This window comes from Mytilus trossulus, chromosome 2, assembly GCF_036588685.1.
Source record: "Mytilus trossulus isolate FHL-02 chromosome 2, PNRI_Mtr1.1.1.hap1, whole genome shotgun sequence".
In the NCBI taxonomy this organism is placed as follows: domain Eukaryota; kingdom Metazoa; phylum Mollusca; class Bivalvia; order Mytilida; family Mytilidae; genus Mytilus; species Mytilus trossulus.
The window spans coordinates 50,153,475-50,177,546 of record NC_086374.1 but is presented as its reverse complement, the minus strand read 5'-3'; the positions used below and the strand labels follow the sequence as shown (position 1 = coordinate 50,177,546).

Here is a 24,072-nt window from a genome sequence, read left to right as displayed (position 1 = left end):
GCTGCATTATAGACCTATTGATAATTACCTTCTGCTGTTGTCTGTTCTATCATGTCTATGGTCGGGTTGTTGTCTCTTTGACACATACCCCATTTCCATTCTCAATTTTATGGTATTGTTACACATTTCAGATCTCTGAAATAAGGTAAACTATGTTCCATTTTTTTTTAAATTCTGAACCAATATATTGATGATTCAAATGAAGCATATGAAATTCCCCTTCACGTTAAAGTTAGTGGCCTTTTTTTTTTATTTACACCTAAAATATACTTCATTGTATATAGTATGACTTAACAACATCCAAGAAGATCTAGAAATAGATATAAGAAGAATTGGTACGAGTGCCAATGGAGACAACTCTAAAACCATGCCACAATTTGTAAAAGAAAAACCAGTATAGTTTAAATTACGGTCTTCAATCGTCTTGAAAACCTAGAAGTATGGCGGGCAAACAAATGAGGGGGGGGGGGGGCATATACAGCAATTTAACGCCAAATAATGCCACATCATGGCTATTTACAAAACTTCCAGCACGGCTATTTACAAAACTTCCAGCACGTTCTACTAACGAAGTGGACATATACTAGAACAGGTAAATATGAAAGGACGAAAAGCATTTCAACATGTAATTTGGACTCTCATCTGTCGATTTTTAAGTTTTATTAACTTCTAACAAATAATTCATATTCAGTTTTTAAAAGAAACACCAAATATATATTCTTGTTATGTCGTTATTAAATTGTTGAAACTGTATACCGGCTTGAATCTTCTTTCATGGCAAGCATTGCTGCAAATAGATATAGGAAGATGTGGTGTGAGTGCGAATGAGACAACTCTCCATCCAAATAACAATTTATAAAAGTAAACCATTACAGCTCAATGTACGGTCTTCAACACGGAGACTTGGCTCACACCGAACAACAAGCTATAAAGGGCCCCAACATTACTAGTGTAAAACCATTCAAACGGGAAAACCAACGGTCTAATCTATATAAAAACAAACAGCTGCGATATGAGCGCATGATACGCCCGACGTCTTGTGTGGAAGTTTTAAGCAATAACCATATATTGTTTTTGAGACACAGCGGGATATGTGAAAACTCCTACCCTGTTGTTTTTTTTTTACAAAAAACTAAATATCACTAAAATAAAATTTTGAATCAAAACCAAAAAGTAAACAGATATTTAGATTAATATAACAAAGAAGTGTGTAAAGTTTTAAGCAATAATCATAAATTATTTTTGAGATATGGCGCGACATGTTAAAAAAAAAAACACCCCTGTTTTACAAAATACTCAATAACTAAAAAATAAAATTTTGAATCATCACCAAAAAGTAAACAGTTCTTTAGATTAATATATCAAAGAAGTGTGTAAAGTTTTTAGCAATAATCAGAAATCGTAATTGAGATGCGGCACAACATGTTAAAAATTCCTCCCCCTTTATTACAAAATACTAATAACTCAAAATGAAATTTGTAATCATCACCATAAAGTATACATGCAGATCTTTAGATTTATATAACAAAGACATGTGTAAAGTTTAAGCAATAATCATAAATCATAAATCGTTTTTGAGATATGGCGCGACATGTAAAAAACCCTCCCCCTTTTTTTTTACAAAGTACTCAATATCTCAAAAATGAAATTTTGAATCATCACCAAAACGTATACAGAAATTGAGATTAATATAACTGAGAAGTGTTTAAAGTTTAAAGCCATAATAAAGAATCGTTTTTTTAGATACAGTGCAACATGTGAAAAAACACCCCCCTGTTTTAGTTACAAAGTGCCATTACTCAAAAAGTTTAAATCTTATTTTCACCAAAAAGTATACAGGTCATTTGACTATCATAAAAAACAACTAAATTGAGTTTCATGAAATTTGGATAAGTCGTTCTCAAGTTACAGCGCGATATGTTTACACCGGACAGACGGACGGACACCGGACATTTGTATACCATAAAACATCCCGTCAAAATTTTGACAGACGTATAAAAACGAGAAACGAGAAACACGTGTAAATGACATAAACAAACAACAACTACTGCACATCAGATTCCTGACTAAGGACAGGTGCAAGCATTTGCAGCGATATTAAACATTTTAATGGTACCAAACCTGCTCCCTTTTTCTGAAACAATAGCATAACATCACAACAAAGAAAAACACACGCTAAAATATCAATTGGCAGGCTTAACTCAATCAAGAAACGTAAATTAACACACTATAAACGAATAAAGTTGATCTGCGATATCTAAATGCAAATGCATGTAGTTAATAAAACATTAGGGACAAAAATAACAGGCCAAAAAGCAAACAAACAAGTTTAAAATCACTTTTGACAAAAACCGGTTTTAATAATACAGGTAAATCTTGAAGTTTATACAAATGTAGTATGAAGAAGTGAAAATTAGAAGATATTCCAAATCACCAAAGCTGGTATATAGACAAGATCCATATTAATATAAAATAACAAAAAAAGCATCATAATATAGTCTGTTTGTATAAAAACCAATACACAACAGATTTTTTGAAGGTTTGTAGGGGGGATCCGAGACAAGTGCCTATGGTTAAAGTCCATTTTTTTCGTTTTTGGTTTATAACTAAAAGACTATGATAGATAGAAAAACTTAAATAAGCAAAACATTACCAGCAAGACAAAAATCTACAAATGAGTCAACATGGTTGATTTTTACCAACTCGTAACGTTTTTGTCTATAATAAACGAGAACACTATTCAGATAGAGAGAGACACTTTAAAATGCAACAAGAGTGCACATGCTGAAATGTCTTGCCTTCTTTACTAATCATTGATATTATGTTGATAGTCCTAAATATAAAGTTTTATTACCATGATTACAACTGTCACATAAACTTAACATTAATCAAGAAAACGAAACATTGAGCAATGAACCATATGAAAATGAGGTCAATGTAAGATGAATGATGCCAGACAGACATGCACAATTCTTCCATACAACAAATATAGTTCACCTATTGCTTGTAGTTTAAAAACACAAATCAAAACACAAAAAGTTAACACCGAGGAATGAACTGTGAAAAGGAGGTCAAGATCAAATAAAACCTGCAGGGCTGACATATAGATCTTAAAATATTCCCATACATCAAATATAGCTGACCTATTGCATATAGTATTAGAAAAAAAGACCAAAACTCAAAAACTTAACTTTGACCACTGAACCAGGAAAATGAGGTCAAGGTCAGATGACACATGCCAGCTAGACATGTACACCTTACAATCATTCCATACATGACATATAGTAGACCTATTGCATACAGTAGGAGAAAACATACCAAAACACAAAAACCTAACTATAACCACTGAACCATGAAAATGAGGTCAAAGTCAGATCACACCTGTCAGTTGGACATATGTCAATATTTTTGCACCTGTTCCAAGTCAGGAGACTCTGGCCTTTGTGACGGATGGGTTAGCTAAAAGTCTAGACAGGCAGTAAAACAACGTCTGGTTCGTTTGATCGTATAATCTCAACTCCAAGTTTCCAATGCACGCGCTTTGATTCGTCGTGTATCTGAACGACATCGCCTTCTTTGATCTTCCGAACGTCGACTCCAGCTCTTTGGTGATATTCTCGCAATGAAGTAAGGTATTCTCCTTTCCATCTTGTCCAGAAGTTCTCAATCAATTGTCTCTGTCGTATCGCTTGATTGTTCAAGTTTGTGTGTGTTAATTCACAAACATTTAGATTGTCAATAGCACTATAAGACGATACATACGGTAAAGTTGTTATTCTTCGTCCATGTATAAGATGGGATGGTGTAAGCGGTTCCGGATCTCTTATATCTGTTGAAATATACGTCACTGGTCGATCGTTGAGTGTGGCTTCGATCTCTGTTAATACAGTCCTTAGAGTCTCATCGTTGACATGTGCACGTCCTAATATTTTCTTAAGCCAATCATTCTTTCCCACATGCCTCCGAACCATGGAGCTCTATTTGGGATGAACTTCCATTCAATGCCATAATTCTGAATATTTTCTTTAACTTTTCTAGAATTGCAAAGTCGTGAAATTTCGTTTGAAGCAGCTTTAAATGTTAGCGCATTATCTGACATCATTATTTTTGGCACTGATCGTCGACTTACAAATCTCCGGAAACACAATAAAAAAGATTCTTCGCTGAGATCGTAAACTAATTCCAAATGTACGGCTCGAGTGACAGCACATGTAAATAGGCAAATGTAAACCTTCGATTCTTCGTTGTGTCTGTTTCTTGTCGTTAGCGCACCTGTGAAGTCTACACCGGTTATGCTAAAGGGTGTGGCATCTTGAACTCTCTCTTTTGGTAATGGTGGAATTTCTGGTGCGGGATAAGATTTTCCGATTACTTTTCGGCACGTTACACATTTCATCAATATAGATTTGACGCACTGTCTTAATTTCGGAATCCAAAATGTTTGTTGTATGTATGCTAGAGTGATATTTATTCCTGAATGTAGTGTATTCTCATGTGCTTCTAACACTATCAAATGTGTGAGACGGTCCTTTGCCGGTAACAGATATGGAAACTTGACTGTTTCTCCTACTGTCGCATTGTCTATTCGGCGGCCACCACATCGTAATAATTGCTTTTCGTCTAGAAAGAGTTTTTTTAATTGTCGCACAAGTGTTTTACGTTTTGTAGAATTATCTATACAATTTATTTCGTCACTAAATATTTTACCTTGTGTATATCTTATCCATAGGAATTTTGCATTTTCAATTTCATCACTACGTAACAAATCTTTCTTTCGTTCAGTTTCGGTTGCATCTCGGTCTTTCTCGTCGAGCTGTATTTGTAGAAATGCCTTTTCTAAATCTGATGTTGTAGCATATTTCTTAGCGCGAAATCTCATAAGTATTCCCGTAATATCATTCATAACAGGTGGGTGTGATTCTAAGCATTCATTTAGACTTGGATTATCTCTTCCATCTTTGCAGCTACAATCATAAACAATGCGTATTGGCGTAGTAGATGATTCCTTGGAAACAGGATGATGCGGGATATAGTGTACGGGTCGATTGGTAGGAAGTTTTGTTTCCTCAACCTTTTCAATAAAATGTCTTCTCTCCTGCTCCTTTATGATATCTCCGTACATTTTAAGTAAATCAGGTTTGTTTGCTAATATAGTTATCAAAGGTACCAGGATTATAATTTAGTACGCCAGACGCGCGTTTCGTCTATATAAGACTCATCAGTGACGCTCATATCAAAATATTTATAAAGCCAAACAAGTAAAAAGTAGAAGAGCATTGAGGATCCAAAATTCCAAAAAATTGTGCCAAATACGGCTAAGGTAATCTATGCCTGGAATAAGAAAATCCTTAGTTTTTCGAAAAATTCAAAGTTTAGTAAACAGGAAATTTATAAAAATGACCACATTATTGATATTCATGTCAACACCGACGTGTTGACTACTGGGCTGGTGATACCCTCGGGGACGAAACGTCCACCAGCAGTGGCATCGACCCAGTGGTGTAAATAGTTATCAAAGGTACCAGGATTATAATTTAGTACGCCAGACGCGCGTTTCGTCTATATAAGACTCATCAGTGACGCTCATATCAAAATATTTATAAAGCCAAACAAGTAAAAAGTAGAAGAGCATTGAGGATCCAAAATTCCAAAAAATTGTGCCAAATACGGCTAAGGTAATCTATGTCTGGAATAAGAAAATCCTTAGTTTTTCGAAAAAATCAAAGTTTAGTAAACAGGAAATTTATAAAAATGACCACATTATTGATATTCATGTCAACACCGACGTGTTGACTACTGGGCTGGTGATACCCTCGGGGACGAAACGTCCACCAGCAGTGGCATCGACCCAGTGGTGTAAATAGTTAACGTCTAATAACGCTACCTGTTCTCTGTTTAACCAATTCCATGTTATGCGGCAGCGGAAGGAAATCTGGTTTCCATGGTAACTTAGCTGTGTACTTTCCATTTTCTAGCATTATAGACTTTTCTCCGTATTCTCTTACAACTTCAGACTGACTTTTAATATTATCGCTTCCTGAAACCCCCAACGATTCTAAGTTCCAAAACTGTTCTAAGTCGCAAACAACGGCTCTGTGGTCAGTCAAAATATTCAACATTGCTGATTGTTTTGAACTACTTCCGTTTTTAGTAAGTACGGGTCCCGACAAGAGATAACCAATTTTCGAATTAACTGCGGTCGGTCCATTTCCTCTTATTATTTCATCTTCAACTATTGACCAGTAATAGTCTGCGCCGATCAATAAAGATATGTTGAACCTGTCTTCTGCGCATATCGGATGTGCGAGTCGTAAACCACGCAAGTATGGCAGTGCTTTGATTTCCTTTTGTGATTTTGTCTGAATAGGAGCGGCAATTTTTGGTACAATTATTACTTCAATTTCTATTCTTTGATTGTCAACTGTTTCAATAGCTATGTTTGCTTTATCAAGATGACGAACTTGTCCTTCGTTTCCTCCAAATCCAGATATTTTCAGTGCAATCTTTTCGGTGGACTCAATTTCTAATTTTCTAGCTAAATCTTCAGTTATGAATGAGTTCTGTGCTCCCTCGTCAAGTAAAATATTTGTCATTATCGATCGATTTTCGGACCAAACTGGAGTTACGGCAGTTTTCAGTAAAACATCTGTATGTGCAGTAACAGTAGAATGCAATGATGTGGTTAGCTCCAGTGGCGTTTCCTCTACGGCGGTATGTGCTACGGTCTTTTGTGTACTATACTGGTTTTCGGTCAAGCTCTTTGGTTCTGTGTTATGTACTTGTACATGTATACTCGTGTGATGTCTCTTTCCGCACTGGCGGCATTTAAATTCAGACTTACATTCAGCTACTCTATGACTTCCGAAACAGTTAAAACATACCTTTTTTCGCTTCACAATTTCTATTCGTTTCTAAACATCTTTCACGTTTTTGCATGTATTTGGATGATGGGATTCTTCACAAAATAAACATTTCTTACGTGACTGTTGTTTGTTCTTTCCTGAAAATGTTTCGGCAATAAACGAAGCGGTCGGTAAAATTTCTAAATCTTCATTACTTTGACCTGTAGATTGTCCTGCGACCTGTACGCATACTTCCCTCTTAATTGCTGTTCTCAATGATTCGATGTCCCAGTCGTCGTTTCCTCGGTCTCGGGTTATGTTTTTTCGTACATCGGACGGCAACTTATTGTATATTATAGGCGTAAGAATGTCTCCAAATGTACTCTCGTTTGTTCCTAACGATTCTAATCCGCGTATGCTACACTCAATTTTGTCGGAAAAGTTTCTCAAACTGTCTGCGTTTGACCTCGGTGCGGGTAAATCAATTAAATTCTGAATATATGCGTTCGTGATTTTGTGGTTCTGACCAAACCTCTCTCTCAGTATTGATACGGCTTGATAGTAATTTGCACTTGTGAGTGGTAAACCGGCGATACATTGCGCGGCTATTCCCTGAATCTGATTTTGCAAATACGTAAATTTCTGCACGTCTGTTAATGTTTGGTTATCGTGTATTGTTGATTGATACGCATCCCAGAAAGGTTGTCAGTTTAACAAATTGCCATTAAAATATGGTAAATTCAATTTTGGTAGCTTGTGGTAGATGCTAGAATTTGTTGCGCTCATTGACGATCTGTATTGCATATCATTATTCTGCATGGGATGTGGAGTATTACATGTAGATGTGGAGTTGATAAAAACAAAATCTGCTGTATTTGGATTTAAATTCTGATTAGAGCTAGTTTCATTTGATTTATTTTTCTGTTTTGAACTTGATGAATTGCGTACTTTTGTCAAAATTCGTTCTATATCTAAAACATACCGATCTGAGTCTTCTATCTCTGCTTCCATGTTTTCCTCTGCAATCTCCTCTAAAATTTCACTATCAAGTTCCGAAAGAATATCCCTCTTTTTCTTCAAGGTTTCACATAGGCTTTCTATTTCGTCGCGTTGTGTTGTTTCTTTCTCTAATTCCTCTTCAATCTTTGAAATTAATCTCCTTGCGGCTCCTCGATGACCCACTCTAATGGCTTTCTTTTTCGTCATTACATCCTGGTCACGGCACCAATGTGACGGATGGGTTAGCTAAAAGTCTAGACAGGCAGTAAAACAACGTCTGGTTCGTTTGATCGTATAATCTCAACTCAATATAGCAACATGATACATAACAATAGCACAACGTTAACAGAAGATAATGATGACTTTAACAATGTGAATGGAAACGGCGTTAAAAGTAGTGTTAACGTTTGACGCGTAAGTTAAACTGTCTCTAAATCACCGACAGCCTTTGTTAGTCTTGTATTATTTTAACTTTTAGTTTCTTGTGTACAATTTGAAATTTAGTATGGCATTCATTATCCCGTAACTAGTATATATTTGTTTAGGGGCCAGCTGAAGGACGCCTCCGGGTACAGGAATGTCTTGTTGCATTGAAGACCTGTTGGTGACCTTCTGCTGTTGTCTGCTCTATGGTAGGATTGTTGTCTCTTTGGCACATTTCCCATTTCCATTCTCAATTTTATGTACACCTTACAGTACACCAAATATGCAAGACTATTGCATCTAGTATCTGAGATATGGCCTTGACCACCAAAACTTAACCTTGTTCACTGATCCATGAAATGAGGTTGAGGTCAAGTCAAGTGAAAACTGTCTGACGGGCATGAGGATTTGCAAGGTACAGACATACCAAATAGTAATAATAGTTAGGAGGGATATTTTTTGTTTCAATTATTGTTTTCACATTCCTGCCCTCTGTTCTTCGAATTGCCAATGTGAAGCATGATCTGATTATCTTTCCAGAGCAACTGATATTATCCCCTGGTATTTTGTTTTGAGTTAGTGTTGCTCTATCTTTATGTTTCTATATTGTGTAATGTAGACTATTCTTCTTGAATACTTTCTGATGGCATGATACTCACCATCATTGTGATTGACTTTGGTATGATAAGGACATATGAATCAGTTGAATTGGGGTCTGGAGCTGTCGTGTCAGTAACTACTTTTAGTTCTTTATTGGTAAAGATCTAACAAAACGTGTTTAACACTGTAGCATTTTTGCACCCGTCCCAAATCCCGAACCTCTAGCCTTTGTTAATCTTGTTTGTTTGTTTATTTTAAAATTTATTTATATATTTTAAAGTTTAGTTTATATATTTTTAAGTTTAGTTTGGTGTCCATTTCGCTGAACTATTACACATTATAGGTTCGGGATCAGCTGAAGCAAGCAACTGGGTCTCATTTGTAAGGTCAGATGACACCTGCCATTTGGACATGTACACCTTACAGTCCTTCCATACACCAAATATACAAGACCTATTGCTTACAGTATCTGAGATATGGACTTGACCACCAAAACTTAACCTTGTTCACTGCTCCATGAAATGAGGTCAAGGGAAAACTGTCAGACAGGCATGATGACCTTGCAAGTTACGCACATACCAAATATAGTTATCCTATTACTTATAATAAAAGAGAGTTGAACATAACAAAAAATCTGAACTTTTTTTTCAAGTACACACTGAACCATGAAAATGAAGTCAAGGACATTGGACATGGTAATGACAGAAGGCTCGTAACATGAGGCATCTCTATACAAAGTATGAAGCATCCAGGTCTTCCACCTTCTTAAATATAAAGCTTTTAAGAAGTTAGCTAACACTACCACCACTGGATCACTATCCCTATGTCAAGCTTTTTGCAACAAAAGTTGCAGGCTCGACAAAAAACACAAGTTTTCTGTATTTTCCCTCAAAACTAAAACACCTATCAAATTGAAAGAATTCTTAATGCAACATTGCTAAGATTTTGAGTTCTTAAAAAAAGATTATTTTTATTTTCCTTTTCAAATACTTTTAAAACCACATAAGCGATATGATAAGTGAGTGTTTCTTTTCAAATTGTGTTTGCCCTTAAATCTCTTCATAGACCAGTAAGTAAGTCATTGCAGTATTTTTTTTCTTCTTTTTTACAATGAGACATGTTTGTGCTTGCATGAACAACGCTACATGCCTTGAAGGCATAAAACTTTGCTCAGTGCTCGGAGCACAAAAATCATGCTCGAAACAGGAAATCCAGCAATTTGATTGGTTGATTTTCGAGTCTGAGTACAAAAATCGTGCTCGAAAGTTTTATGACCGTGAGGCCAGGTGCCACATGAGGAAAGGATTTGCTTACCCTTTTAAAGCACCTTAGATCAGATTGGGGGTTTAATGTTGCTGAGTCTAGAGTTTTCTATGTTGTTTGTCCTTTTGACATTTTCCATTTTTATACGACCGCAAATTTTGAAAACATTTTCGTCGTATATTGCTATCACGTTGGCGTCGTCGTCTGCGTCGTCGTCGTCGTCGTTGTGGTCGTCCGAATACTTTTAGTTTTCGCACTCTAACTTTAGTAAAAGTGAATAGAAATCTATGAAATTTTAACACAAGGTTCATGACCATAAAAGGAAGGTTGGTATTGATTTTGGGAGTTTTGGTCCCAACATTTTAGGAATTAGGGGCCAAAAAGGGCCCAAATAAGCATTTTCTTTGTTTTCGCACTATAACTTTAGTTTAAGTTAATAGAAATCTATGAAATTTTGACACAAGGTTGATGACCACAAAAGAAAGGTTGGGATTGATTTTGGGAGTTTTGGTTTCAACAGTTTAGGAATTAGGGGCCAAAAAAGGGCCCAAATAAGCATTATTCTGGGTTTTCGCACAATAACTTTAGTTTAAGTAAATAGAAATCAATGAAATTTAAACATAATGTTTATGACCACAAAAGGAAGATTGGTATTGATTTTGGAAGTTTAGGTCCCAACAGTTTAGGAATTAGGGGCCAAAAAGGGACCCAAATAAGCATTTTTCTTGGTTTTCGCACCATAACGTTAGTATAAGTAAATAGAAATCTATGAAATTTAAACACAAGGTTAATGACCATGAAAGGAAAGTTGGTATTGAGTTTGGGAGTTTTGGTCCCAACAGTTTAGGAAAAAGACACAGGCACTTGTCTCAAAATAATAATCCTATATACCTTAATATAGTGTTATATTAAGGTATATAGGAAATTTTTTTTTTGAGACAAGTGCCTGTGGAAAAAGAGGCCCAAAGGGTCCAAAATTAAACTTTGTTTGATTTCATAAAAATTGAATAATTGGGGTTCTTTGATATGCCGAATCTAACTGTGTATGTAGATTCTTAACTTTTGGTCCCGTTTTCAAATTGGTCTACATTAAGGTCCAAAGGGTCCAAAATTAAACTTAGTTTGATTTTAACAAAAATTGAATCCTTGGAGTTCTTTGATATGCTGAATCTAAAAATGAACTTAGATTTTTTATTATTGGCCCAGTTTTCAAGTTGGCCCAAATCGGGGTCCAAAATTAAACTTTTTTGATTTCATCAAAAATTGAATAAATGGGGTTCTTTGATATGCCAAATCTAACTGTGTATGTAGATTCTTCATTTTTGGTCCCGTTTTTCAAATTGGCCTACATTAAGGTCCAAAGAGTCCAAAATTAAACTAAGTTTGATTTTAACAAAAATTAAATTTTTGGGCCTCTTTGATATGCTGAATCTAAACATGTACTTAGATTTTTGATTATGGGCCCAGTTTTCAAGTTGGTCCAAATCAGGATCTAAAATTATTATATTAAGTATTGTGGAATAGCAAGTCTTTTCAATTGCTCAGTATTGTGCAATGGCAAGAAATATCTAATTTCACAATATTGTGAAATAGCAAATTTTTTTTAAATTAGAGTTATCTTTCTTTGTCCAAAATAGTAAGCAAGAAATATCTTATTGCAAGAATTTTTTTTAATTGGAGTTATCTTTCTTTGTCCAGAATCAACTTAAATCTTTGTTATATACAATATACAATGTATATTCACTTTTTACTACCAACTGATAAATTTATTAAATAATCTTTACCATTTAGTGATAACAAGCAGTTTTTTTACATCTTAATATTTTATGATGTATTTAAATGAGTAGTTATTGTTGCAAACTCTATTAGAATATTTTAATTGAGATTAGTTTTGGAATAAGGGAAAGGGGGATGTGATTAAAAAATTGGGTTCAATTTTTCTCATTTGAAATTTCATAAATAAAAGAAAATTTCTTCAAACATTTTTTTGAGAGGATTAATATTCAACAGCATAGTGAATTGCTCCAAGAGAAAACAAAAATTTTAAGTTCATTAGAACACATTCTTTCTGTGTCAGAAACCTATGCTGTGTCAACTATTTAATCACAATCCAAATTTAGAGCTGAATCCAGCTTGAATGTTGTGTCCATACTTGCCCCAACGGTTCAGGGTTCAACCTCTGCGGTCGTATAAAGCTACGCCCTGCGAAGCATCTGGTTGGCAATTGCATTTTCAGCTCGCTTTTGAATAAATGAGGTTTAATGTCCCTTAGTGGTCTATTTCTCCAATCTTTGAGTTACATACAAGATTAACTAGATATCATTGAGATGGAAGCCATCTCTGTGGGCCCCGCTGTCAATAACGTGGGGTAAATAAGTGTGTAAATGAGTGTAAATACTCATGTGTGATTTCAATCTAAGATTTTAAGTTAAAACTGATAATTATTCTCATCTTACTTTCATAGTATAATAGTGATATGACTGCATGATGTGAACTAATTGTTGACTTCTCTAAGGTGACTTCTGGATATATGGATTGATGTTTGAACAATGTTTAAAGGTGCTGCCCAATTGATATTTGTCACATATTTTTAGAATTATGCCTTCAATATATTATGACCCACCAAGTATAAAGTATGAAATATTAACGGTTCTCGAGAGGTAGAGCGGACACAATTTGTTAAGAACAACGAACGGATGGACAGACAGACAGACTGACCTTAGACCTAGGATGCATACATTATGACACATTCTCTGGTGTTGGTTTATATATATGTTAAGTTGAAAATGTTTGTCAGGTATAAAGTATGACATAATAACAGCTGTCCTCTCAAAATATAGTGTGGATCAAATTTGTTAGCGATGGACAGACCAACAGACAGACAGACCTTTGACCTAGGAAGTGGTACATACATCATGACACACCCTCTGGTGTTGGTTAAAATGGATGTCAAGTATAATATTTGAAATCATAATGGTTCTCAAGATATAGAGCAGACACAATCTTCACCACAGGACATAGGATTGTCAACTGAAACCAAAGTTTTTTTGACATTGACCTTTGACCATAGAAGTTGTACATACATCATGACACACCCTCTGGTGGTGGTTAAAATGGATGTCAAGTATAAACTTTGAAATCATAACGGTTATCTAGATATGGAGCGGACACAATCCCACAGGACACGGGGTTGTCAACTCTAAACCAAAGTTTTTGACCTTGACCTTTGACCTAGGAAGTTGTACATACATCATGACACGCCCTCTGGTGGTTGTTAAAATGGATGTCAAGTATAAACTTTGAAATCATAATGGTTATCTAGATATGGAGCGGACACGATCTTCACCACAGGACACGGGGTTGTCAACTAAAACCAAAGTTTTTGACCTTGACCTTTGACCTAGAAAGTTGTACATACAACATGACACACCCTCTGGTGTTGTTTGATAATCATATTAAGTATTAAGTATGAAATCATAATGGTTCTCTAGATATGGAGCAGACACGAAAGTGTTACGGACGGACAGACGGACGGACGGACAGACTGATCACTATAGGGCGACCCGACTTTTAGTCGGGGCCCTAATAATAAAAGATGTGACAACAGTTTTTCAACTTTAAACAATGGCAAATGACAACAAAAACAAGCTATACAATATTAATTATCACTACAAAAATGATACTTCAAGGACATGACCGAAACGAAGAAGTATTCATTGTTAGTAAAATTTTATTCTTATTCACATCATAATAAATAATTATGTACAATAAATTTATGTAACATAAAAATACAAAAAATATCTATCAATGAAATATTCATGTTATCTAATTAAGGTATGATGATTTTACCTTGACAGGCTTAAATAATGCAACACTGAGGACATTTAAAATACTGAAATTTTTGTGTTACTTTTAGAAAATCTTTATATATTATATTCAACAGTATAAAATGACATGAAACTAATTCTATGCATACAATATACAAGACTTACAGATTTTGTTTGTATTAGGAAATATGAATGTCTTTTGGTATATTGTTATATTTTTATGAAAAAATGTGAATCAAATAACTTTCGTTTAAAATGTTGAAAAAAGTCAATAGTCACTATGACTAACTTTTCATATTTTTTGCATTGAAATTTACTTTAACTGCCAGTGCAATAGACAGTAAATGTTGATGAAAGGCGTTTCTTTTATGCAAGTCCAAAGTCTATGGACATGTGACAGATAGCATTGTGGCAAGGTGGAATAAGCATTTTATGGTTGATTCAAAATAATTACACAATAAGATATATTTTTAGTTATGGACATTTGAACATATTATGTTCTTGATGATAAAAAAATATGAAATAAACACAATACAAATAGATTTAAGAAGTTCTCAACTCTCTATTGTGTTAACTATATAAAAAAAAAACAGCCTGTCAGATATACCTGAGAAATGTTTATGAATATATAAAAGTTGAGGTGCTGCTAAGCTAGAATCACAATCAACAATTAACATACAATCACACTATTACAAATACCTTTTAAGAAAATTGATAAAATTCTGCATTTATAGTTTACATACTTTACCATAATCAAACAAACAGGCTACATCTACTAAATGGGATAATATTATTAACTCTACATTATTGACCAGCACATCACTGAATCAAGACTTATCAACTCTAGTGACAATAGGGAAACCATAGACTACTGGAGCTGCTCCTATGAGGAAAGGTAAACGACAAGCCTCTCTGGCAGAGGACATACTAGATAATACATCACAAGGTTTATCAGAGAGACAAGACTGTAATAAATGTTCTAGAAATCTATCAATATCTTTGTCTGTAACATCCCATAAGTTGGAAACAATGCATGGGCTGTAAAAATAAATCATATACATATTTATTATTTCAAGTATTTATATAACATTTATGTATAGGCTTAAATAGGTATAAAAGTTCATTCTCACACACAGAATTTTTTATTTATGGGGAAATAATATTAAGTGAGTTAAAATATCTTGAAGTTTTTATCCATCTGTAGGTTTTTTTTTCCATTTTGGGTGTAGATGACCTTTTTTACTTTTAAGCAAATCTATTATTAATCTGAAATTTTGAATATGAGTTTGATAAAAAATCTCGCCAGAAATGTAAATATGGAAGCCTTTTCAATACAATTTACTATGAAAATTATATTTCCAACAGATTTAATAATTCTTTTGAGAAATGATGATCTGCATTTACTTTCGAAATTGTCCAAAATCTTGCTCACATATATCTTTGATATACATTTGATGTAAATCTTTCAAGAACTGGATATATGAGGAGGTTAAAAATACTAGAGTGACAGGCAGATTGTTGCACTGTATGTCTATGTACAAAAAAGCAGACAACTATGTCACTATAGCCCTTCAAGATGACTTTATAAAGAAACTTTACATGCATAGAAAATATTCTGAGAATATTAGATCACATTGTGTGTGACTATGAATTATACTGAAATTGATAAGTATACTATTTACCAATTAGCTAGGAAATAATTGAGCATCATTCCTGAAGCTTCTAACTGCCCTTTAGTCTGTAACTGACCACTACTACATCCCATGAGAAATACTGCTGCTCGACATTTTAGTTGTTGTAAATCATCACCATTCAGATATTTGTTACCATTACCATGACCACAGTATCTGCAAAAAAGGATTCAACAAAACATAAGTCTTGCAATTTTTTTTCAAGTGAAATAGGATACATACATTATACTACTCAAAGAGATCTTTTAGAAGATTAAAAAACAAACTAATCTTTAATAACTTACACCAACAAATCATACTGCGACAAAGCTGTTTTGTATTGTTCTGCTGTGGGAGGTTTACCAACAATACCTTGCCAACCTTTAGTCCTGAAACAAACAAATAAATCTTGGAAACGTAATACAAAAGACAACATGCTCTCCATGAATTGAATTTTTGAAGCTCCAAAATAAGCAAAGAGAATGTATGCAGCAATATTAAAGACAAACTAAGATGAACATAATTCAAATGATGTGCATTTTTATTTACAAAATTAAAGCTGGTGTCAGTCAACATGGTTCAAGACCACATATAAATATTAGTCATCTATGTCAAGTGAAACATCATACCAAAATGGACAATAGATCAACTTTTAAAATTTTCTAATAAGTCAATGATAAAAGTTTTATAAAAAAACCATTTCAATATACTGACATTTCATTAAAACATAGAATTTATGAACAAGACCAGCATAGTACTGAAGGCTACTCTTTTATCTATCAGTGTGTGAAATCTTATATTACTGTTTTATATTGGAATATGTTGTTCCTTAACTGTAATCTTTATAAATATTCCAGAATTACAACTTGTAAAAATGTATTGTCATGATTCATGGTTTGTTTCATCATTATTCCCTCAAAACACTATACTGATTCACAATTCCTTTGCGGTGAGCAGCAATATTAAAACAATAATACAGAAACTTATGCTATCTTATGATAAATGTCAATTCAAGAATATTCCAAAAGGCCCAACTTTCACATGATTGTTTAAAACATTTTTTTTTGATACCTGTCTGCAATTCATTTATATGAAAATTATTCCATGTTATTAATCATGCCAATAAAAGAGACTTAATAAAATTTTATTCTTACTTTGAGAACCACTCTTGAAAAGTTTCTTGTGTTGCAGGTAAATTGTTGTCTGGATTAAGTACATAATAAACCTTGTGTTTATCTACAATAGATACACCTGTTTTCTCCACTGTTTGCGACAGATAATTTATCATATGATATAGGGAAGGTAGTCTAGATAGTGAATGACTTCTAAGAATAGATAAGTTCTCCCAAGGAAGGTGTTGTATCATCTGTCAATATAAAGTATAAAACATATATAGTTTAAAATTGTTTTGTTTTCAGGATAGCAATAATGAGTAATTTATGGAACATCAGTTATATTGATCAATTGCTGGTTGCTTAACTCCCAGTGGCTAATATTTCATGCATGTTAAGGACATCATTTATATATATTTTAGGTACAAAATCCAGAATTCGCTATAGTAAAACCTAAGGAGTAAGGCCTAGCCTTATACCCTACACACAACTAGATAGACTTTATTTGAAAAATTTAACAAGAGTTGTTGATGATGAAATTGGTAAAGTATCGCTTTATTACCACTCACTAATATAAGTCAATAAAAAAAAAATGTCTAATTTTCAAATGACTTTATGTTGTTTGACGTCGCATGGAGACAAACATTCATTTATAATAACAAACCTTGTCTAACAGTAGAATGACATGATGTCGTTTAACATCACTTGGGATATGTTTATTCCAGAACTGTGTAATAGCTTTAGATACTTCTGATACTTCATTTGAGTCAGTAAGATTGGTCAACACCTGATTTAATTGGTCACTGGTTAGATTGTTCCCACTCTGAAGTAATGCCTGTAATGTACAATACATAAAACAATCATTACATTGAATGATTTAATATACATGACTTCTTGAATTAAAAAAAAATTTGTGATAATTGAAAATGCTGAGTTGAACTGCTTGGGATTTAGAGAGAAGACTTTTTTGTCATCACACATTGACTAAATTCATGAATCTTGCCACAATTTTTTTTTTAATTTATAATTCATAGTTTGTATTAAATGGGCATAAAGTTAGTACATTTTGTATTAATTTCTATCTCTGCTGCTATTAACTATAAATACAGAAGCATTTCTATTTCTTTCAACCCCGTCCATTTTAGGTTTAATTTTTCTACCAAAAAATGTAAGTCTCATATGAGGCAAATCATACTTTTATGATAGCTCTGTTGATTGGTCGGTCAGAAAGTACAGCTAGCATCTTCATGATATTTTCTGTCATTTGAATCAGTTCATCAGCACTAACACCTTCTGGGTTACCAAGCAACAAAAACTTCCATCTTCCAAGCCAAAACTTCTCTATATTTTCCAGCAATGTCTACAATAAATCATAAAAATACATAATTCAAAATGATTCATATATCTTTCTACAGTATTTCAAGGCTTCCAAGTATTAACCTCTGGATTCTTAGTAAAAATTGGAAAACTAATTTTCTGTCCACTATGGCAGAATTTACTTTACTTAAAATACTCAATTTTTCATGATGATTGTAATCAATTTTTAAGTTAACAATATTGTCAAAAGAGCCAATTCTTTGAAAAAAAAATCAGATTATGTTTAACATGGTGAATATTAACCTGCAATCTTGTATCCAAACCTCTTCTCAATTTCCACCAATCATTTTTCTCTGTTATTTTCATTGTCTCTCTGCTTTCATTGATGATGGTGGAGAATTCTGATAATATTTCTCTTCCCTGCATACAAATGAACATAAATGTAATACATATATGGTTTGTAAGTTGTCAGTAATAATGAAGTCTTTTCTGATTATGCATATCAGTGTTCTCCCCAGGATTTTTGGATAGCACCAGGGTAGAGTGTGACGAAATGAATTTTACAATATTTTGTGTCAGGTTGCGTCGCTTATTTTTTTCTTGTTAGTTTTTGTCATTACCTTTTTGTCTTTGTTTTGTTTACTGTGGTACTGTGTTGTATGGACTTTGGGTCAGAAAATTATTGGTAGAAAAAGTAAATCAATAAACAGTTTGTATACTTTAATATCTTTGAAGAATAAATAAAAGAAAGCAGAATTAGTCTTTAAACTAAAGTCACTTCTTATATTTTGATCAAGTCATTTTGTTCTGATACTTGTAGTTACAGTACACATTCCCCATGTTAGATTTGACCATAACAATGAACTTTGAACAAGGTTTAATTTTGATACAGCACCTTCAGTAAATTAAAAACTATTTTCCATAGTTATAGACCTGATTCTTTTAAACAACAACAAAATTAATTTTACAGTTAATACTTTGTTACAGACATGAAGAGTACTTTAAAAGATCAAATCTATTCACAAGGTTCTTATCTAGCTAAGGTGCTGCATTGAAATATATTACATTTCAAATTAATTTTGGCAGTAGCATTTCCACCCCAGACTGTTGTATTACAACAAATGGAAGTTTTTTACGACCTTGGCTGGCTATACAACCCTAGAATGCGCCTTGTTGGGCATGTGGTAATTGAAATAATTTCGAATGTTATATTAATGAAAATACTACAATTTTATCATAACATGTGTGTGTAACAATAAAGGTATGATTCTCAAAAATAATTTGCAAAAAACATTTTTGTTGGTATGTTCTATTAAAGAAAGTTTTTATCCTTAATGTAACATTCTAATATAATTTTGCATTCAATTTGCACTTTATTTTTATTTTCATTGAGAAATTATATGTGAGGAGCATGTATTTGTAATAAGCAAAATCAGGGGAAGTAACTCCACAATTAATTTCCAACTGGCCTAACAGGTAAATACATAGAGATACAGAACAATCCATTAAATGTAGCTCACAATATATGGAAAAGTGTAAAAAAACAATAGTAAAGATGTAAAGGCAGGAGAAATAAAAGCAAGAATAAGTACTCAAACGTACATATTCCAAGCCAAAAGAGCTAAGTTCGATCCAAAAGTTAACCCTATGTGTACAATTGGTGAACAGGAAAATGAAGATCTAGAACATTTTATTCTACACTGCAAAGAACTAGAGCAAATAAGATCTAAATACTTCTCAAAAATCGAACAGACAATGGATGAAATTGATACGTCAACATACAAGAAGATCATACAACAAGGGAATTTACTGCAGCTCATAATAGACTGTACTAGCAAGGACATAAACTGTTACCCAACTGTGTATGAAAACATTGAAACTCTGGCTAGAAATATGTGTTATGAGATGCACTTGCTGCGCACAAAAAGGATAAAAAACCTGATTCACAAGTACAGTATAAGTAAACTTTTTAAAATAAACCTGTTCCTTACAAATAGTATACCATCCAAATATTTTACGACTTATAAGTTTTTAAAAATAAATCTTCCCTTTAAAATTGTAAGATATCAGTTATAATTTAAAAAGAGTAATGCCAAGATCTCCATATAGAAATTAAACTGTGAAGAAAATTTTTGTACATATTATAGCTTAAATTTTGTCCAAACCCCAACCATTCTACATGAGTCTTACAAGAAAAATTTTCATTATCATTCCTGATATATGTATAGCACTCTCAACTAATGATTATAAGTAATTTTAAATTTTTGACCATTTTAATTCTTGTAAATACATGTATATGCAGTTGTGTCTTAACATTTTCCTACACCCTAGCACATATAAATTATTATATATTTTTTAAAAACTTTATGATGACAATCCTATGAATTAATTATGATATCTATTATTTAGTGATCATTATAACCAAATTCAGTCACCTGTATATAATATAATTAATTGTTTCCCTATGTTTTAAGGTGTACATAGTTGCTTAAACTATACCCTTTGGGTAGTGCTCCACATTAAATGGAGGAATATACAAGAAACTGAACTGGTTGATCGATCACGTGGTGTAAACAATCTACTTGTCAATACTGGATTAAACTGGTTAGAATTGGTCAATTTTCATCTAAAATTTTAACCCTCACTGAAAGTTGAAGTCATGTGAAACTTTACCGATTTTAAAACGATTTTTTTACTGGAAACTTTAGCACCATGGAGAAAAATTGTACATCGCGGCAAGAACGATACCACCCCGGTAGAAAATTATACATCGCAGGCCCGTGGTCCTTTAAGGACCTGGGGAGAACACTGCATATGCCTACTATATATAACTAATTATCTTTAATGACTGCTGCATCTATCAAATAATGCTTTAGCTTTATTAATAGCTTACAATTTATCAATATTCAAGATAAACAATGAGATGCTTAAAGTTCAAATTCATTGATTCACCTTTATCAATTCGGATTTAACAATAAGTAGTTAACTATCCTTAAAAAGATCTGTCGTACCTGTTCAGAGTTAAACCCTGGCAGCTGTACAACTACAGGCTGTCCCTCTCTATCAAGTCGACTTATCATCATCACAGCAGGTGTACTATGAGAAACAACAGATATCTGACAAACAGACCAATCTATAATAAGAAAAAAGATATCTTGGAGAAATATTATTATTCATATTACAATTTTTAAAATGTTACATAAGGATATCTAGAACTTAATTTTCTTAACACACATGAAAGATTCAGTTCCTTGATGTTTACAAGACAAGAATGTGTAAGTAGTACACGGATGCCTCATTTGCACTATCAATTTCTATGTTCAGTGGATCATGAATTTGGGGTCATATCATAGGGAACATATGTACTAAGTTACAAGTTGATAGGACTACAACTTCATCAAATTCTACCGTGACCAAAAACTTTAACCTGAAGTTGGACTGACAGATGGAGGAACGGACAAATGAACGAGCACAAAGAGTGAAAAACATAATGCCCCTAGGTCTGGCATAAAAATTACAAACATCATATGATTTATAGTTACTGACAACTCAATCATTAAATACTGGAAATCAACTTATTATCATTAATTTTATGAGCAGAAAAATTAACAGATAAAACGGTCATGAATATGTAAAAAGAGGATCCTAAATTATTTAAATTTGAAAATCTTGAAAATTAATTGGCCTGAAATTGGCTACAAAGGCCTAAATGCAAAATAAAGTATCTGGTAAGCTGGTACACAGTATCTTTATTTTACTAGCACGGAGATTGAAAGTAGATTTTTCAGGAATTTTCTGAATAATATATATGGTAAGTTTCATAAGATACACACCATCTGGTATTTGTGTCATCATTGTTTTAAATTCTTCTTCTGTTTTATTAAAATGTAATATTTCTTGACTTTTCTGTAGATTGTTAACTTCTGCAGTAGCATTTTCCCTTACAGCAGCTTCTGTACTTTCATTTAACTTGCTGGACTTTCTACAATTATAATAAGGCAAATGTAACTGAATGGTCTATGTATCAAAAAGAGAACTTTTTAAATAGTAACCCATTTTAATGAAAAATTTGAAGCTGAATGTATGATAGACATCTTTTTTATTATCATACTATACACATTGCAAAAGACATGAAAATATGTGTATAATGATGTTAACACTTTCAAAAATTAATATCATTATATTATATTTTTTAAATCAATAACCAATGAACTGGATGTTTTTGTCAGTATAATATACGGATAGAAAACAATCTTCCTGTAAGCAGCTTTACAGCTTTGAAGCTTCCTTTTTATTCATATTACAAAATGTGATTCATATGATTTATATTTTAAACCTGGTAGTAGTTAATTTTATCCATTTTGTATACCTGATTTTTCTAGAGGCATTAACCAATGACTGATGTCTGAATGTGACTGCTATTGACTCTGCTAGGTAGAATGCTGCCTTTAATGGGAATGACTCCATGTATTGTAGGGCAAGCATGTGACAGATGGAGGAGTAAACTGGTGGGGATGGTAGATGCTGGACTTGTTTATAGGCTTCCTCTAAAGTCTCTATTAGTTGATTATTACCTGTATAATGTAAGAAAAATATTTATAAATTCTGGCTTTTAGAAAATTAGATGAATATAAAATAAGCATGACAAATTACATAATTTATCAAGGTACAAGGTATATTATCTGCTGAAAAATATTCTGTGTAATGTGAATTCATAAATACCAAATCAGATAAGTCAATTCCCTAGAATGCTATGCAGGTTCGATTACTTCTGCTTCCTACATTTAAAAACAGATGTAACAAAATAAATTTCCTGTTTACTGATCAGTAATCTTTCAATATCTTACAAGTTTGACTGTCAGTCTTTGGAACAGAATCTATCTTGACAACTTTTTCTGATTTCACTTGAGTTCTTTTTAACAATTTGCTGGATCTTAAGACTTCAGTTGTCTCCCCTGTCGCTTGCTCTTCAGAATCTTCTGCTTCTTTCACAGCTTTCTTTTGGGTCCTTCCTTTTCTGGTTCCCTTTCCAGCTTTATTATCCCCTCGAAAAATTTCTATGGACTCATTTAAACTAATTTCTAAAAGTAATAAAGCACTTACAATTAAGCATATCTGCAAGTATTCAGAAAATGTTCATATCTTGAAGAGGGTGGTAAAGGGGTGTTGCTTGCATGGAAAAAACGTGAAATAAGACATAAGTTCATGTTGAACGTGAAATAATTTCTGTCATGAACGTTGCACGGAAAATAAAGACTTTGATCTGAACCTTTTGTGACTGAGTCACTATCTTCTTGTATACATAAACTCTCTGTTTTACTTAATATTCCTGATTTAGTATACACATTTATGATATAAATGGTTTACGGCTTTTAAAAAAGTATTTCTTGACGATCCCTGTCCAGTGTTTGAATTTTATTTGAAAAATACCGAGTATGCAAAATAAGAATTTGAAAATCACAATGCACGCAAAATTAAATAAGCAGAACACGTTGAACGAGGCACCTGTCTTGCACGACTGAACGTCAAAAAAAATGTAAAAACATGTTGAATGTGAAATAAAAATCGGCGATCACATTGCACGAAAATAACCCTTTACTACCCTCCTTGAATAATGCACATCATATCTAACCTTAGTAATTCTGCTGTGGTACAATCTAACTTACACCCATAATTACAATCATCAGTTGTCTTCCTTTAAAATTGCTATTCACAATGAATCCTTCTCAATTTTTCAAATATGCAAATAGAATATTGAAAATTTGTATGTTTTTTTTTAAGTGAACCATTTTCGATGTTGTAATGTTTTTAATTATCCATCTTCTATAACAATATACAAAAAAAATCATTTGAACTTTAACAGAATTATGGAAATGCTTAAACTTCTGTTAATGAGATATTTTTTTTTGTCTCAAATAAGATGCACTACAATTGCTATTTACTGTGTGAATAAACAATTCCTAAAAAAATTCTGTAATATATTATGTATTCTATATGTCATTACTATGGTCATGATAGT

General features: G+C 33.0%; 2 protein-coding genes across 2 annotated transcripts in view; both read right to left on the bottom strand.

The window, feature by feature from the left end:
* Positions 1–3,922: 3,922 nt before the first annotated feature.
* Positions 3,923–5,122, bottom strand: LOC134705828 (uncharacterized). Its single transcript, XM_063564544.1, has one exon. The coding sequence runs from the start codon at positions 5,120–5,122 to the stop codon at positions 3,923–3,925; it is 1,200 nt and encodes a 399-aa protein (XP_063420614.1).
* Positions 5,123–13,778: 8,656 nt separating this feature from the next.
* The window catches only part of LOC134707477 (uncharacterized), a 36,142-nt gene continuing 25,848 nt past the window's right edge, over positions 13,779–24,072 (bottom strand). The window contains exons 17-27 of the mRNA XM_063567238.1: positions 22,901–23,134; positions 22,423–22,627; positions 21,887–22,035; positions 21,065–21,186; positions 18,357–18,473; positions 17,932–18,096; positions 17,401–17,571; positions 16,779–16,990; positions 15,930–16,013; positions 15,637–15,801; positions 13,779–14,992 (exon numbers count right to left, since the gene is read on the bottom strand). Of these exons, the coding sequence (XP_063423308.1) occupies positions 14,782–14,992; positions 15,637–15,801; positions 15,930–16,013; positions 16,779–16,990; positions 17,401–17,571; positions 17,932–18,096; positions 18,357–18,473; positions 21,065–21,186; positions 21,887–22,035; positions 22,423–22,627; positions 22,901–23,134 (1,835 nt within the window). The 3' untranslated portion in view covers positions 13,779–14,781. The remainder of the gene's footprint in view (positions 14,993–15,636; positions 15,802–15,929; positions 16,014–16,778; positions 16,991–17,400; positions 17,572–17,931; positions 18,097–18,356; positions 18,474–21,064; positions 21,187–21,886; positions 22,036–22,422; positions 22,628–22,900; positions 23,135–24,072) is intronic.

What these genes read in the sequence shown, in the direction of transcription:
- LOC134705828 (XM_063564544.1), bottom strand. Translation starts at nt 5,122, where the DNA reads ATGTACGGAGATATCATAAAGGAGCAGGAGAGAAGACATTTTATTGAA.